This window comes from Pagrus pagrus (genome assembly GCF_965226575.1).
Source record: "Pagrus pagrus genome assembly, chromosome: 7".
Lineage (NCBI taxonomy): Eukaryota > Metazoa > Chordata > Actinopteri > Spariformes > Sparidae > Pagrus > Pagrus pagrus.
Window position 1 is genome coordinate 34,831,011 of NC_140191.1, and position 18,491 is coordinate 34,849,501.

The following is an 18,491-nucleotide window of genomic DNA, read 5'->3' on the forward strand; positions in this document are numbered from 1 at the left end:
TACAACTGGCTAATACACACAAATAAAATATAGATATTATAGACAGAATTCATGGCACTGGAGATACAATGATACAATGGTATAATACAGAAATAATGGTTGGTGCATAATAAAATTCCTCCTCACAGCCATCTTAAATAACAGTCCATAACAATCCAGTATATGCATAAAAAAAGAAAAACGTGAGTAAATAAATAAATGTGTTCTACTTTAAGAACTCCTGAATTACACCAATAGCTTTGGACCAGTTAAGTACAGTATCAGCTCTAGCGTTGTTGATTCTGGCTGTTGACCTTTCAAGAAGGGAGACGTCGAAAAAAAAAGTAAGCCAGGTTCTCCTCATATCCAATACAGATTCAAACCAATTTTTAATGATAGTTTTTTTCGCAGCAGTAGAAGCTGCCAGTATGATTCGCTTTTGCTGAAATGACAGTGATATGCTTGGATTGTATCCAATAAGATATAAAACAGGACAGGTTGGAAGAGCTTTATCAATAATGGTGCTAACAATGTTATTTATATAAACCCAAAGAGGTGTAACAGCAGAACAGAACCAAAACATTTGTAAAAAAAAAAACCCTATTGCTGAGTTAGTACATTTAGTACACAAGTTACTGTCAATCATTTGCATCTACGTTCTGGAGTAAAGTAAAACTTAAGTATAAACTTATAATGAATAATTTGATAACCCAGGTTTTTTGATGAAGAAAATACTGTGTTCCAAATGACTGACCAATTCCACTCTAACTTAGAAGCTTTGAAATCATTTTCCCAACTACTAGTTATTGGAAGCGTTTTGTAGTTATGTGATGAGAGTTTGCCATAAATTGAGGCCACCAATTTAGTACTGTTAGATAGAACTGCTACCAAGGGGTGATGAGGGAGAGGTGTACTCCAGGGAACACCATAATTCTAAGTGCTGTGCGAATAAAAAGAACCTAGAAGAGCCTGGAAAAGAATAAGAATCCTTTAGATCTTGAAAGGAACGAAGGCCTTGATGATTAAAAACATCACCCAACACATGAATACCTTGTCTGGACCACTGCGCAAAACTAAAGGGTAATGATCCAGATAGCAGGGCATTATTATGCCAAATAGGTGATAATTTATGATATTTACAATCTATAGAAAGATATTTTTCTATAGATCGCCAGACAGATAAAGTGTTGGAGATAATAAGGCCCATGTGTGACTCCACATACTTTTGTTTAATGACAGAAAAAGGCAAGTCTTGAATTCTGATTGGACAGGACAAAGCATTTTCTAGAATATGCCATGATGCATCTGAAGAAGTGTCTCACCAAGTATTGATTGCTCTTAATTGAAATGACCAGTAATAATGTTTGAACTGAGGAAGGGAAAGGCCACCTAAGGCTTTCGGGCGAGAGAGGGTAGAGAGACTAATCCTGGGAGGTTTGTTATTCCAAATAAATTTCCTGCACATAGAATCAAGGGGTAACGAAGCAAATAAAAAAATAATTTGTGGGAGTATATTCATCTTAATAGCTGAAACACGACCATGTAGGCCGGCCTTCAGTGCAGACCAGTTACCAAAAATCTTTCTTAACTTTGGTGAGAATTAAACTGAAATTATCCTTAGTTAACTGTGAAATAGTTGATCTGATATGAATACCCAAATACGTGAAACTCTGATATGAATACCCAAATACGTGAAACCCTGAGGTTGTAAAGAAACTGGTATATGAGATGAATCGTAAAATATGCTGGACTTGCATAAGGCATGAGTATCGATTTCGACGAGTTTATTCTATAACCCGAAAAAGAGCCGAACATGCAGAAAAGATTCAAGACATGAGAAACAGAGCTAACGACATCAGACAGGTACAATAAAATATCATCAGCATACAAAGAAATGTGATGTGATGTTCCTTTACAGTTTTTGCCTAATGCTTAAACACTAAAAGTGGTTGCTATGCCCAAAGCATCACAACCTCTAACATTGGTGACCATGCCCTAAACAAAAGCACCAACCCTGCAAACACAATATATGCTTTGGACTGTGTTTGAAATTCTCCAACACACTTCTTGCAAAACACTACACACGTAGTAGTATGTTTTTTACATAAGACACATTGTTCAAAAAGGAAATCTCATGCAATCACTGGGAAAACACATCTATTTAAAATACAACAACTACACAACTAAAATTGGAAAAGCACACAGACTCACACACATGAAAACATGTAAAATCTAATTGTAGACCAATCAGTCTAAGCCATAGCACTACAAATACACCTGATGTGAGCTCAGCTCATTTGTGCCAACTTTGGAAACATGGAGGCAGAAAGAGGAAGAGGGAGAGTAAGAGCAGTAGCAGGAAGAGGAAGAGGACGAAGAAGGGGAGCAGGCAACAGAAGGAGACAAATATGTGATGACATGAGGGCCACTTTGGTGGACCATGTAATAAATCATGGCCTTACAATAAGGGAGGCTGGGCAGAGAGTCCAGCCAAACCTAAGTCGCTACTCAGTTGCCTCAATTATTAGAACTTTCAGACTGGAAAACAGGTATGTTTTGAAGTTTCCACACTAAACTGTACCAAAGAAATTACAGTATTGCACATTGTTCAAACGCACAGTACAATACATTGCTGTATTACTGTAGGTCTATGGGTCTAAAGTACAAAATGTATGATGTTTCATTTTCTACAGAACTGCCAGACAACCTGCACAGGGTGGAAGGCAGATTATGTTCAGTGATGAACAGGAGGTGGCCATAGTTAACATTGTTTTGGCAAATAACGAAATCCGGCTTCGTGAATTGAGAGAGCAGACCATCGCAGATCAAATAACCTTCGTTGATATCAACAGCGCCTATTTGTTACTGTGTATTTGTGTGTTCTGAGTATAAAAACAATATTCTAAAATATTTTACAACACACTTATGTATGCACTGTCTGTAGTAAGTGTAACACTGAAAAAAAAAGGTGAATGATGAATGGAGTGTTTTCCATTCATCATAGTGTTTTACACTGAGCACATCAGAGTTCAACTGGTTCTTATAAATGTCTATTCATATGATGGTTTGTGTGTGTCATTTGAAAACAAAATATCATTTTGAGAAGAAATAACATTGTTTTGAATGTAAAGTTTCATTTTGCAGGAGAAGTGAGGGGTTTTGCCCATTGTGTGTGTGTTTTTTGATTTGTGTGTAGAGTTCTGAGAGTATGAGGCATGCTTTCAGAAAATGTGTGTAAACAATCGAGAAAAACTGTAATAGAGTAAAAAAAAAATCAGAATTCAAGACATCAGGGCCGTAAATTGATGCCCGGCATATCTTAGAATTATTAATAGTCACATGGCAAAATCTTCCTTCACCATCAGAACCAGATAATTTTAAGCAGATATTTAATTTTCTTCTAACTAATGTAACAGAGGTTATGCTGTATATAATATAATCACACAAAATTGTTGTTTCTATCTACCTGACTGTTGTTCCTTCTCGGGCGGAGCTTCCTGTGTGCCCCTGCATTTCTTCTGGGGCGACCCCATGTCTGTACAAATTGTTCATTTCCCAGAATGCTCTCTCTCTTGTCCTTGTGCTCTGTGGGAGAGGTGAGCGTTTTCTTCTGTTCCGGGTCCATTGAGGTTTTATTTGGCCTCCATTTTATGTTTTTAAAGTTTTATTATATTCACGCTGTTTCTCCTTGTAGGGGCTCGGGTGATGTCTGAGAGGATGTAATAATTGTTTTATTGTCATCTCTGTCAGGTATGTTCCGTGTTTTAAATTTAAGCTAGGTTAGCTAGCCTAAATGCTCTCTCTCTTGTCCTTGTGCTCTGTGGGAGAGGGGCTCGGGTGATGTCTAAGAGGATGTAATAATTGTTTTATTGTCATCTCTGTCAGGAATAGGGTTGTCACAAGAACCGATACTTCGGTACCAATTCGATGCCGACACGAAAAAAATAATACGATACTTGCTTTTTTCTGGTAACATCAGAACCGAATATACAACTTTTCACTCGGCGAGCCGTGTCGATTCTTGGCAGAACTGACGGGGCCAGTATACGCGTGTGAGCAGCACAGAGCAGTCAGCGGCGCTGAAGAAGGAAACCTGCCGTCTTAGAAAAAATGGCTTCAGCAAGTGAGAGTGAAAGCACAACACGTCGGCTCGTCGACAAGACAGGTACTAAGAGTCGCGTGTGGAAATATTTTGCATTCGAGGCGGATGAATACGGAGCAGTTCTAGACTCAAACAAGACGACATTCAAACAGTGCCTCAGAAGTTTTCAAACGAAAGGAGGAAGCACGTCAAACATGGCCAAACACCTCAAAGACAGGCACCCCGACTTGTTTAGAGAATTCAAGTGAGTTTCGAGTGAGTTTCCGTTTACTATCACTGTTGTGTCACGTCATACGTTAACCCGAATATGCCTACGTTCCGTCATTTGGGCATGAGAGTCAGCTGGGGCGCAGGCTTCTACTCTCTCGCTCAGTCACTCCCTCATGTAGATGTTTACGTAATGTAACGGTACGGTCTGCGTCATTATACGTAAGGTGACATGATGAGATACTGTCTGACAGTCTCTTACCTTATGTTATTTAAACTGAAAGTACCTTTTGGCAGTTGGCAGCTGGTACTGCAATTTAAATTCTGTGCAAAAAGATGTTGAAGCACAGTGGTGTTAAATACTTGACAGTTTGAAGCAGTTTTCAATAAGTTAGTGAATTTAAAAGTACATGGGTTCTGTTGTTTTTTTTAAATTGTGGTATCGAATTAGTATCGAGAATCGTGGAAATTCACAGGTATTGGTATCGACTACTGAAATTCTGGTATCGTGACAACCCTAGTCAGGAATAAAGCCGATTTCGAGAACAGGAGCATTGTGGTTCATTGAAAAAAAAATACTACACAACGCAGAGGTTACTCACCGGTTACACTAATATCAACACCCCCTTTGTCTTGTTTGGGGCAGAGGAAAAAGCTAACACTTTATACAATTTATTTTGAAATCTACTGGTATCAACAGACTTCAGATGCATTTCTTGCATGAGAGCGATATCTACATACTGGATACTTCTTCAAAAAGGCTGCGAACCACTCAGAGGTGGTTTGTTCTTTCTCTGCTCAGGTTGGTGTAATTTTTAATTGGCATGCCACAGCAAAACTGATAGGCCAGTTTCCTAACCTCCCTGGGAGACAAACCAAAGTAGATGTCTGCTGTCTTGGTTGGTCTTTCTTTAGCCCCAGAGTGCTATTGCTAGCTATACCACAAGCAAGCTTTAGCACAGGACTTTGGTTTAGGGTTATTGTTTCTCACCTCAGATTACAGTGGCACACACTGCATGTCAAGAGCAGAATGACTTCAGCACAGTAAGTTGCAAATGCAACTGTTAGGTTTTTATAGCACCCTCTGGTGTTGGAGATATAACCACACCCCTTTCTCCTGACTGGACCAGCCCCTTGCTCCATGTCTCTGTGTCCTGATGTTTCATCACTGAATCTTTTTGTTTATTGTATGTTTTATTACTGCATTGCCTTTGATATATTTCAGATATAAATTTAAGGACCTATATCAATGTGTACAACATTCTGAAGTGTTTCCTGTACAAAAGCTCATAAGGACCTTTAGAGCAGTAGGTCCTTTGAACTGGCCCTTGTTGTTACAGGTGGGAAAGTGTTGTTACAGGTTGGCCCTTGTTGTTACAGGTGGGACAGTGTTGACATTTCTAATTTCTTCACTCTGTACTGTAGAATATAGGACAAACACAAATCCTGGTCTGTAGGGGGCAGTATGACGCTTTACAGTGTTCAGCCTGCCGAAAACTATGAGAAGAAGAAGGAGTAGCCGGTGTGTCGGTGCCACGTCACTGAGGTCATACAGCAGGCAAGATGGCGAGCACCTACGAGAGTTTTAACTTGTAAGTGAAATGGCTTCACATCACAACACCACAAAGCTTAGTTTCATTTCAGTATTGACCGAAGAGGCGACGAAGCTCTGTGAGGTCTTCATACTGACATGGCGAACGATTATCAGCTTCACACGGACATTCTCTCCTGTCAGCGCAGTCATCGTCCCGCAGCCACCGTTACATCTGATCCCACACGAAGTTTCCTTAACTAACGATCCGTTTACATCAGCAGCTCGTTGATATCACTGATTTTAACAGGATTCCTGCCCTCCTGTGTGGAGCTAGAGCTAGATGAGACGATGAGGCCACGTTCAGGCAGCTTGTTGTAACCAGCTGCTACAAGTTAGTTCAGTTTCTGCTGCTGCTGCTGCTACACAGCAGACTGCATCTATTCACATAGCAGAGGTTTACTGTCGGGGCTCAAACATCACTGATGGTGTTGGTGAGGTGTTAATGTTAGTGACGGTGTTAGTGATAGTGACGTGACGGGGTTAGTGATAGTGACGTGTTAGTGACGGGGTTAGTGATAGTGACGTGTTAGTGACGGTGTTAGTGATAGTGACGTGTTAGTGACAGTGTTAGCGTTAGTGACGGTGTTAGTGTTAGTGATGGTGTTATTGAGGGTGTTAGTGACGGTGTTAGTGATAGTGTTTGTGACTGTGTTAATGATATTGTTAGTGACAGTGTTAATGTTAGTGATGGTGTTAGTGTTAACCATAAAGAACGCTGTCATCAATGGAGCTCTGATACTCACCATGGCAGATCCCCACTTTAATACAGTGGAGCTAGAAATATGAATGCTTAGCATGAATCTTAATAAACAGAAAGGAGAAAAAGGTGCAAGTGAGAGCATAAGTCTGATCATCGAGAAAGATGCAGAGTCAACTTTAAACAAAAGCTATCAAAAAAGTAAAAGAGCAATAGTTTTATAATTATGCAAATAATTTGTTTCCAAATTCAACGTTTTTCCTTAAGAGAATCCTTTTTTTGCTTCTGTCAAATATATTTTCTCTCAATTTCTTATTTTTATTTGTTATTGAATAAGTTATATTTGATTCTTATTGGCGATGGTGTTAGTGTTAGTGACAGTGTTAGTGATGGTGTTAGTGTTAGTGATGTGTCAATATTAGTGACGGTATTAGTGTTAGTGATGTGTTAATATTAGTGACGGTGTTAGTGACGGTGTTAATGTTTTTGATGTGTTAATGTTTGTGATGTGTTAATGTTTCTCACGGTGTTAGTGAGAGTGTTAATGTTAGTGATGGTGATAGTGACGGTGTTAATGGTAATGATGGTGTTAGCGATAGTGTTCGTGACGGTGTAAATGTTAGTGATGGTGTTAGTGATAGTGACGGTGTTAATGTTAGTGATGGTGTTAGTGATAGTGACGGTGTTAATGGTAGTGATGGTGTTAGTGATAGTGTCGTTTAATGTCTCTGCTCCACCAGGCGCACCACACCAGAGAGGTTCTACATCGAGGCCTGTGATGATGGCTGTGTGGACGTTCTGACCATCGACAGAGTGTCGACTGAGATGACTCTCACAGGTAAGCGCAGGTTAGATGATTTGTGCTCCAGTGCACATATAGTTGAAGAAGGACACACTGATCAGACAAGAGACTGCTCTGGGCTCACAGGTCTGACTCTAGCAGCAGTCAGCCCGTCAGCCTGTAAACAAGTCATGGAGGAGCTTCTGTTCCTCTTGGTGCCCGTTTCAGATGGCAGCTTTAACAAACTCTAACCCTGAACTCTGAGTTGACTGAGCCTGAGTTGGGAAACTCAGAACTCAGAAACTCATTCTGAACAGAACAGCTGATCAGAATGAGTGTTTGAGCCAAAAAGAAAGCTGTCATCAATGGAGCTCTGATACTCACCATGGCAGATCCCCACTTTAATACAGTGGAACTAGAAATATGAATGCATAACATGAATCTTAATAAACAGAAAGGAGAGAAAGGTGCAAGTGAGAGCATAAGTCTGATCATCGAGAAAGATGCAGAGTCAACTATAAACAAAAGGACATGCTATCAAAAAAGTAAAAGAGCTTTAGTAGCAATAGTTTTATAATTATGCAAATCATTTGTTTCCAAGTTCAACGTTTTTTCTCAAGAGATTACTTTTTTTTGCTTCTGTAAGATATATTTTCTCTCAAATTCTAATTTTTATTTGTTAGTGAATAAGTTGTATTTGATTCTTATTGGCATATATTGTCTTCCATAGTGTAACAGCTGACTAAACCTGCACTAACATGGAAGAGCACACGTTGTCGACACGACCACTGCTCACTCGTTTCATGTTATTTATGCCTATAATTAAAAAAGCAGATTAAGGGCATTAATTAGTTGTCAGATAACTTATGATCAGAGTTTGTCAGGAGAGTAAATTATTGTCCTCTATATTACTAATAAATCAATAGAATGATTCAGAGAATCATAAACAAGAATCATTAGTTGCAGCCTAATTCATGATTCTACTGCTGTTTGTCTTCTGAACACACGAGTTGCGATTCCATCCACCTTTTCTTATTCGCAATTTTTGAAAATGCGAATAAGATCCAATCCAATACTTGGATGGAAACGCCAGAAATTCGAAAAAAGGCAGTAAATTCGCAAAAAAGTTTTTACGCTTGGAGGGGGTGGATTTGTCAGCGTATCGATAAAAGGAAAATGCGACTTTTTGTTATGGAAACAGGTTTTGCGAATAAATCATGACTAACCCGGATGTGACGGCGTTCCCAAACAAATGGAGAACGACGCAGTCTCCCTCCAGCAAACTCCGACAGCACTCGTAACTTTAAAAATCTTCTTTTCCTTCTTCTCTTCAGGAGGGTTTTGTAGGCTGTGAACGCTGACAAAATTGTAGCTAATGTTCTCCCAAGAGCCGACAGGTTCACCTGTAAATTGTCCATGATGTTGAGTGTCAGCTGAGTGTCCACTGTCAGCTGAGTGTCAACTGTTGTCATGGATACATTCACGGTCTCTTATGACGTGATCTCACAGCGCACTCCTCCTCTCCCAATAATCGCAAAACAATAACGAATGGAAACGGGCATAAATTTGCATTTGCTTTTTGCACATTTTCACAAAATCCGCTCTTAAATTTGATACATTTGGATGGAAACCGAGTTAATGTCACTAATCAATGACGTGTTCTGCTGTGGTCTTCAGTGAGGAGGGACATCCCTGCATCTGCTGAGACCAGGCCAATATGTGGACTCATGGGGACCATACGTTTGGTGGCAGGTGAGTTCAGTACATAATGCAGGAAATTATGTTCTAGCCAGACCTGAAAATATGGCAACTGTCCGCTATTAAGCCTTATTCATACCAAGGAACTTTGGGTACTTGGGAGACAACAGGGGAGACTAGTCTCAACTCCAGAGAAGCTGCTCCATTTATTAACCAACACACTGTGACCTGTGATGAGCATTAGTGCCAGAAAGTTTTCAGCCTACTCTTAAACATAGAGTGGGTGTCTGAATCTTGGACCGAGACCGAAAGATGGTTCCACAGGAGAGGAGCTTGATAGCTGAAGGCTCTGTCTCCTATTCTACGTTTGGAGAAACGAGAAACCACAAGTAACCCTGCATGCTGGGAGCGCAGTGTTCTAGTGTAGGTAATAGGGTAAAAGGTAAATGGACTGTATTTATATAGTGCTTTTCTAGTCTTAGAAACCACTCAAAGCGCTTTACAACACAAGATGTTGATGAAGGTTCTCACTCATCCAGGTCATTGTAACTGTAGGTGCTGTATCGTAGGCAAATGGACTTAAGTTCCTTGAAGACGTTTCACCTCTCATCCAAGAGGCTTCTTCAGTTTAACTAACTGGAGGAGCTGCAGGCTTTTAAACTCTGTGTGGGAGTGTCCTTACAGAGTCTTTAAGGACACGTGTGAGCTCTGAGTTTCAGAGTCGTTAGGGCCACTTGTGGGTCGTTGACCCAACCAGCCAACCGTGGGTTGCTAAGGCTAGGTGAGCCGAGGTGTGAATGGCTGTTAAGCTGTCTGGGGAGAGAACTCAGTACAGCATTGTAGGTGGATGCTAAGTTATGTCTTAGGCCACCTCCTCTGTTCAAAGACGGTCGTTCCAGTTTGACATAGATGGATTCTTTTTCACCCCCTCTTCAAACCATCACCACCGCCATGTTTACATTGATGTCCTCATGACAGCAGAGTCTTGACCTGAGGAGTTGGCCCTCCTGTGTTGTGCCATTCGTTTATGGAGAGGCTGTTTTGTCTCCCCAATGTACAGATCTGTGCAGTCCTGGCTGCATTGAACAGCATAAACTACATCACTCTGTTTATGCCTGGGTGTTTTGTCCTTAGGATGGACAAGTTTCTGCCTCAGTGTGTTGGTAGGCTCTCTGTTTGCTCTGGATCTTTTAGAGGTTTTGAAAAAGGTCCAGTTTGGGTAGCCACAGGTTTGAAGTGCTCCCCTGATGTGCTTCTGTTCCTTTTCCTTCCCCTCTAAATTAGTGGGCACGGTCTCAGCCCGATGGTTTAGGGTTCTGATGACCCCCAGCTTGTGCTCCAGTGGGTGATGAGAGTCGAACAGCAAGTACTGATCTGTGTGTGTAGGTTTTCTGTACACCTCAATGTTGAGGCTGTCTTCTTCAATATGTACTGCACAGTCCAAGAAGGGCAGACTGTCTCCATCTTCCTGTGTGAACTTTTTTGAAGATCACTGGCCCCACCATTGTAACCACTGGCCCAGGAATCGATCCCCATAATAACGAAAAAGAACAATTTGATTTAATTAATTAACATTTATTTGAATACTGCAGTACTGAGGTCAAAAAGTGCAACATAAATCAAAAAAATAAGATAAGATTTACAGCCTCGCCCCACACCATGTTCTCTAATGCAGACATCAAGTTTAAATATTTGACCAACAGTGTTTTACAGGAGGATGATCTGAACAGCTGTCTACTTCTTCTTCTCATCAACATTATCATTAATTATTATCATTAATTAATATTGTTTAAAGTGAGCCTCTTATCGTTTAACAGAAAAATACATCATACAAACAGCAACTTTTGCAGCCTGTCAGTCTGATGGTGAGTTATCACTTTTCTGCCATCACTAACATACTGTTAATAATCAAAGAAGCTCTGAGATGCTGAATGAGGCCGTTTACACAGATACACTGGAGACAAAGTCCAGGCTATAGTTGTTATTTCACACATGTAGCACACAACAGGAGACTCTCCGTGTCAGACGAGTTCTCACGTGCTGACTAAACTCAGTTGATAACGTAGCAGCGCGACGAGTCCCTGCTAGCTAAGCAGCTAAACTTTAGCGCCGCTCCGTGTTGAGATCCCTCCCTGTGTGGATCACTACACTGTCATTGGTCAGGTGCGCACACGCTGTTAACGATACCATTGGCCACTTGTGAGCCCTAACGACTCACAAGTGGTATATTATGTGGGAGTTAAAGGACATATTCTGATCAAGGATAACAGCCAGAGTTTTTATGGTGGTCAGTGGTCTGCTGTCCTTAAAGAGTCGTTAGGGCCACCTGTGAGCACAAGTGGCCCTAATGACTCTGTAAGGACACTCCCACACAGAGTTTAAAAGCCTGCAACTCCTCTCCAGTTAGTTAGAACTGAAGAAGCCTCTTGGGTGAGAGGTGAAATGTCTTCAAGAAACTGAAACAAGTCCAGCTGCCTATGATACAGCACTTACAATTACCATGACCTGGATGACTAAGAACCCTCATCAACTTTTTGAGTCGGGGTTCCTCATACTTGCAATGTTAAGTAGATGAATGAAGGCAGTCCTTGAGATGTTTATTATGTAGGAGTTAAAGGACATATTCTAATCAGGGATAACAGCCAGAGTTTTTATGGTGGTCAGTGGTCTGCTGTGTTTTAACTTTGCCTTCAAGTATTGGACCAGTGTGCTAGGTACCTCAACAGAGGGTTAAACAAAACAGGATGGCATAAAGTGGTAGGAACAAAATGTGATAATGGAAATGCAAACATAACCGTAGTAATGTGTAACGAACTGAACTCGACTGCAGTGTGTTGTGTTCTGCTGTGTATTCTCATTTCAACCACCCATTGGTTTCAGGCATGTACCTGGTTGTAATTACAAAGAAGAAGAAGGTGGGAGATTTGCTGGGCCATGCTGTTTGGAAGGCTCTTGACTTTGATATCATCTCCTATAAGAAGACAATACTACACCTGACAGACAACCAGGTAGGATCTTATGTATTGAGGATTGAGATCACGATACACTCACACGACTCTTATTTTTATTTTATTCTTTTTCAACAAAAACATCTATCTCACTCTTACACCTGAGGTGGATCTTGACAGTCTGGGCATTTTTCCACCTGTATATACAATGCGTGAGGCAGCTTAACTAGATCTGTGCCTGTGACAACGAGCATTGTCTGCATCTGCTTTAGTGAAGTTTATCCAGACTTTTGAGCACACTGACATCAGAGCAGGGTTCAGTCTGTGCGTGTGTGCTAGGGATGCAACGATACAGTTCGCCCATGGTTCGCAACATACCTCGGATTTTGGATCATTGTTCAGTTTGGTTTGGTAAACATTTTCTGTGTGAGGAGGAAAAAAGCTACAGTATTACTATCTGAAATTCTCTCTTTATTTTGCTTATTAGCAACAATAAAACACTTTGAACATTTCTGGTGTATTGTATAATATCAAATAAATAAACTTATATAAAATTTAAAACCCTTTCAAAAGTGCCTCTTGACTTCTGGTACAATAAAAAGAAAAATAATTTCAAAAGTGAAAGTGCACTTTTGTCCTGACAGCTCACAGCTTGTAGCCCATATATAATCAGAGAGAAACAAAAATTCAAAAATAGCTAGTATTCAGTAGGGATCGACCGATATGGGTTTTGTAGGGACGATGCCGATACCGATTTTTTTCCATCACCCTTAGCCGATGACCGATTATGGATTGCCGATTTTCTTGGGCTGATTTTTGGGGCCGATACTGCTTTTGCTCCCACAATTTACATTAAAAAAATGACACAATGATAACAGGTCTCAAGTTTAAACAAACATTTATTGAACAGTAAAATTTAAGCTTAAGCTGTAGCATAAATAAAACAACAACTACTGTACACAGTAGGATTCAACAGCTTTGTTCAACTTTACACCACACATACTTTCAAATGAAAAAAAGTGCTTTGGTGGCTCACTAAAATGTTGCCACACCGGGTTCTTGCGTTGAGCCATCTGTATGAAGAATAAATAAAAACACAGATTAGTATCAATCAGTATCAATATTTTTGGCATCATCGTACATTCATATCACCCATATCATCACCCTTTCATCAATATCTACAACACAGCCTTGATGATGCATTGCTTGCTGATGAGACAGGTATAATTCATTTTTTCTGCACAAAATAAAGTGATCATGTCTTAGGCTACTATGCTGTCAGGTCTGGCAACACCAGAACATAAATCGGCAGGAAAATAAGTGTGACGTCAGAAGCACATTAAGCAACAAATTGTTCAAGTTTAAGTTTTAAACGGCATTATCAACTTTAAAAGGAATAAATATTCAACCATGTACAAAACATTTCTCTCATAGTTTCAGTTAAATCTCTCATCGATGTGATGGCTGCTCCTCCCCAGTGAGACGCGCACCCCCCCCCACACACACACAAACACAAATTAGTAGTACATATAAAACATTTCTCTCATCATTAAAGTTTTTCTAGTACACGCTAAAGACCTCTGATAGCCCCGCAATGGCTGCTCCACTCTGCTCTGCTGAGGGAGAGAGCGCACGCACGCGCACACACACACACACACGCGACACGCATCTCAACCCTTCGCTGATTTAAACTCCTACAAACAACATGGAACTGAATCGACAACTTTGACATTACTACTAATATTACTTCATTACTAATATTTCAACTAAGTTTAACAGTTAGAGGCTAATTGAAAGTTTAAAACTTACTGTTGTTCTGAAGCAGCCTCCTGGGCAATGCCGCTTTCACCACTCTTCCAGTGGGGGAGGGGCACTGTTGCCAACTCCTCAATAAGGAAAGTCACTATTGGCTGTCCTAAAAGTCGCTAGAAGTCGCTAAATGACGTCATCACCTAATTTGCATAACTGGCCATATGCATTATTTGTAATGGACGCTGTAGGAGAGAGGAATAACGTCATGGGAGAGATAAAAAACACCCTTAATATGTTTAGAACTACAAATGAACTTATTTTAGTGCAGTGGTTTATTTTGGACAAAGAAAATTTTACACTTACATCCAGCCCTGACTGTAACCCAGGGTGGGATCAGCCAGCGGCAGCTTCGCGCATGCGCGACTCGCAGTCTGGACACGAGGGGTGAACTTCTCCTGCTCTGACTGCAGCTGGGAGGGACTGTTGCGTGAGGACTGGGCCACCTGTGAGTGCTTTGGGACGGTCCCACGGCAGCACTCGCTGCTCGTTGAACGATACATGCTTTCATGTCAGAGTCTCCACAAGTCTCCAAATACACCAGAAAAAGTCGCTAGATTTGTCGCTAGTCGCTTTTTTGAAAAAGAGTCGCTAGAGGGGTCTGAAAACTCGCTAAATATATATATAATATATAAATATAAGTTGGCAACACTGGGGAGGGGTAACGCGTCTGCATGTGCTGCAGGGTCTTCTGGCCGATATATCGTATTGGTCGATCCTTAGTATTCAGCCTATTTTAAATAAACACAATTCACTATATTCAAGATGTGAAGTTAGGATCTAGTTATTTAGCTATTCCTGTATCTTCATTTTAATTTCCTTTCATACAGCACAAGGCTCTGTGTTTTAGCCAGTTTATCTTCTATGGCTCTGCGTGTCTTTTCATAGAGGTCAGGAAAAACTTGGCTGCTGGAAAACGTAAGAAGGGGCACAATTTATCATGGATCATTAGGTGATGAAAACCCACATCTATCATCACTGAGAAGGGCTGCAAGTCTTTAGCAGTGAACTGCACTGGTGATTGTTTTGTGTTTTTCTGAACTGGTAGGATTGGTTTGTTTGAAGGCATCAGAGAGAGAGACTTCTGTTTCACTGACGGTGTTACCTGCTCAGCCATCCTGCTTCCACACAGCGATATTGCTCGGTGGTGGTGGCAGAGGTGCGTGCTCATGTTTGAAGTGTTTCCACTCGTGTAGGCGACACGAGTCGAGCAGTGCTTACATACAGTAACTTTGAAAGAAGACTGCGCTTCCTCAAACTGTTGCCTCTTGGCTCCGTTCACCATGCTGTCTGCCATGTTCAGTGTGACTCCTATCCTACTCCATTGCCATCCCCAGTGTCATTACGCTATATGCATACTAACAGTGATTGGCCATTTACTCGTTGGGAGGGATATTCTCTGTTCACACAACAACCCGCTCTAACTGCAGGACACAGACACACACAAAGCCAATTTGGAGACAGGGTTCCCGTGGGTCCTTAAAAAGTCTTAAAATGTCTTAAATTAAAATCCGGGTAATTAAGATCTTAAATTGTATTTAATTTACGGTAAAATTGCTGTAGGTATTACATTTCCAGACGGTGCATTTAATGCCGATGGGAAAGCACAGTAGCCCACCGTAAAATATCTAACCATGTAGTAAATGAGACTCCGCGATTAACTCCGCTGTTTTACGGTACGTCAGCGACAGATGCCGACGTCGGGCTGCGTGTTGCCATTACGCGGTTGTTGAGGTGAGCGGTTAAACATGCAAAGATGGGGAAGTGCAAATTTAACGACAAATGGATGGAAGAGGATGTATTTAGAAGGTGGTTGGCGCTTGCTGAAAACAACAATGAGTCAATGTGCAAATTCGCATACTATTATTCTACTCAGTTCACAGTCTATGTTCACTTTGACAGTCAATCAGGTAACAACACATTAGCTCAGAGTTTAATGGGTGTAACTGTTGGTAGTTGTAGTTGATTTTGTCTAAATATGCCGATTTGTGATTATATGGGTTGCTGTTGTTCGGACGGTTGGGCAAATCTAGCTAACAGTTGTTAACGTCGGCTGTCACTTGTTGCCATAGCAACAGTAAACATTCACGTAAGGGCTAATGAGCTGTAAATAGAGATGCATAATCAAGCTATGTTGTAAATACAGATTAGATATGTTGTATTTTAGCACAGAATACATGATTTTACCAGTTAGTAAACCTATAGAAAATAATTAGTCTAATTTGCAAAATTTACCATTAAATTTATAGGCCACACACACACACAGAATGATTTTGTATCTGTATGTATGTATGTATGTATGTATAAGCAAGAAATCATTAAAATAACAAATAATAACAAAAGAATAATTGCGATTATCACAATTAAGTTGTTAAAAAAAATCGGGAAAAAAAAGAAAATGCCAACTGTGAGCTTTGATTGTGTATACAATAAAATAAATTGAGTATTTTCTACCAAAGAAATTGTTATGACATATTTGGGTCTTAAATTATATTTGTTGAGGTCTTAAAAAGCATTAACTGAAAATCCGGGAACCTTAAGTGCGTATGAGCCCTGGATGGTGAATGGTACAGTTCAGTATTATGTTGAGATGCAGGCTGAGGGAACTGCCTCACCCTTTGCACAGCGCACTGATGGCAGCCTCATGAGGAGCAGAGATCTCTCCTCTGGAGTGAAAGTAGCACAAATACTGCAGCCTCCAATAAAATTGTTGAATAGATGTTTTGAAATCAAATCAATTTTATCTATCTAGCCCAAAATCACAATCACATTGCCTCAGTGGGTTTTTCAATCTGTACAGTGAACGACATCCTCTGTCCTCAGACCCTCAGAAAAAAACCCCTTTTAACAAGGAGAAAAAAAAAGATGGAAGAAACCTCAGGAAGAGCCACAGAGGATGATCCCTCTCCTTGGCTGACTAGATTCTACATTACCAACCTTCTGCCGTCAGTGTTTTTATCTCCCACCTCTGGTGCTGGATCTGTCTCTTGTTTCAGATGCAGGACAACAAGACTTTCCTGTCCATGATCAACAATGTGCTTCATACAGACGGCTTCTACTTTGCAACAGACTATGACCTGACACACACACTGCAGCGCCTGGCCAACACCAGCCCTGAGTTTCAGGAGATGAGCCTTCTGGAGAGGGTAAGATTACCTTATATAACACATACAGTCCAGTCTCTCTCTATAGATCGGTCGGCTCGCAGTGACCACAACGAAATACCCAAACAATTATCCATTCCAAATGCACAATTGTATCATGTATTTCAGAATCTTTTCTTTTTTTGTGGGCATGGTCCTTAGAGTGTGCTTCATCTCCAGGCCACACCCATGACTACCTATGTGTGTGACGTTCTACTAACATGTGTTAACCGTCCTTGTTCCAGGCAGATCAGCGATTTGTCTGGAATGGCCACCTGTTGAGAGAATTTATTGCACAGCCAGAGGTGGGACAGAATTACTCTTCACTTTCCTAGCTTTTGTTTTGACTTCTCACTACAGGATATATTCCCTTGAGTATTCTCTGTTACACTTTTGATGATTATGAGATTAGGGTCTGGACCTACAGTACCTTCACATTCAGCTACCTTTGCCATAAAAATGATGTGGTTGTATGTTGTGTTCAAACAGCCAACTGCAGAAAAAGCAGTAGCAGTTTTGCTTCAAATGTGTTTGGCTTCACCAGTGGGCTAGGTTGAACACACTGAGATGTATTGCTATTGTAACATGAGCAGGGTTTGTCCAACAGTCAAATGGCTACTGAAGGTTCATCATCACCAGCCACTCAACAGTTTTTTGTTTTTTTTTGGCTGGCAAGTCAAGCAGATCTACCAGCTGCCTGCATATACCTGCATTTGGCAGCTGGTGCTGATTCTGAGCCCTAAACATTAGTTGAACACTGCACTGTCCCTCTCTGCTGTGAGTGCTGTTCATAATGACAACAGCAGACGAGATACATTAAAAAAGTATAATAAGTAACTATTCTCATGTTATGATAGCAAAACTATTCAATGTGTGCTGTCATTATTGTAGACTCTTTTCAGCAGAAGCCTCAGGAAACTGCCGGCACAGTTGCAACCTTGAAGTCATGTGATTTCTGGCAAACAGCTCTGGTGTGAAACAGACAGTCTGAAAAAAATGTCAAAGCTTGGATCCTGAAGGCAGGGGCAGTTCTCTGTGCTGAAGTACAGTCCAATGAGATTTTCATTTCATGTCATTTTTATTGGGTTAAGTGGGATTAAAAGAGTGTTTTACCAATTACTGATGTGAACAGGAAGAAATAAATTGTTGCCTTATTGGACTACTGGCAAGACTAGCCTCATAAATACATACATTTAAGTGGGGAGCTGCAGTTTTTCTGTATCAAAATCTCTGATTCAACAGATTTCAATGAGTCTGTTCAAGGGTTCATGATCTAAGTGGAATGTAGTCTCTAGGCCTCTTAGGCTATAATCCCTGCTAAACGTTCAGTAGAGGAGTGCGTTACAACGTTAGGCTTACATTAACTGAATTACTTATGTGGTGGGAAAAAATGTGGTCTTTGAATTGTAAAAACTCTGTGATGGAGAATGTGCTTTTGAGAAAACAGGGTGGGGATCATGTGATTGTGAGATCTCCTTCTGTTCCATTCAGAGAACGAAGGTTTCAAAGCTAAACTTTCAGAATAAGTATACA

The 18,491-nt window shown here is 40.7% G+C and overlaps 1 protein-coding gene across 1 annotated transcript in view; it reads left to right on the forward strand.

The window, feature by feature from the left end:
- The first annotated feature begins 3,711 nt into the window (after window positions 1-3,711).
- LOC311260619 (phosphatidylinositol-3-phosphatase SAC1-B) overlaps window positions 3,712-18,491 on the forward strand; it is a 32,550-nt gene continuing 17,770 nt past the window's right edge. Inside the window, exons 1-7 of the mRNA XM_084358683.1 lie at window positions 3,712-3,729; window positions 5,714-5,880; window positions 7,320-7,417; window positions 9,038-9,112; window positions 11,939-12,066; window positions 16,812-16,961; window positions 17,204-17,263. Of these exons, the coding sequence (XP_084214809.1) occupies window positions 5,852-5,880; window positions 7,320-7,417; window positions 9,038-9,112; window positions 11,939-12,066; window positions 16,812-16,961; window positions 17,204-17,263 (540 nt within the window). The 5' untranslated portion in view covers window positions 3,712-3,729; window positions 5,714-5,851. The remainder of the gene's footprint in view (window positions 3,730-5,713; window positions 5,881-7,319; window positions 7,418-9,037; window positions 9,113-11,938; window positions 12,067-16,811; window positions 16,962-17,203; window positions 17,264-18,491) is intronic.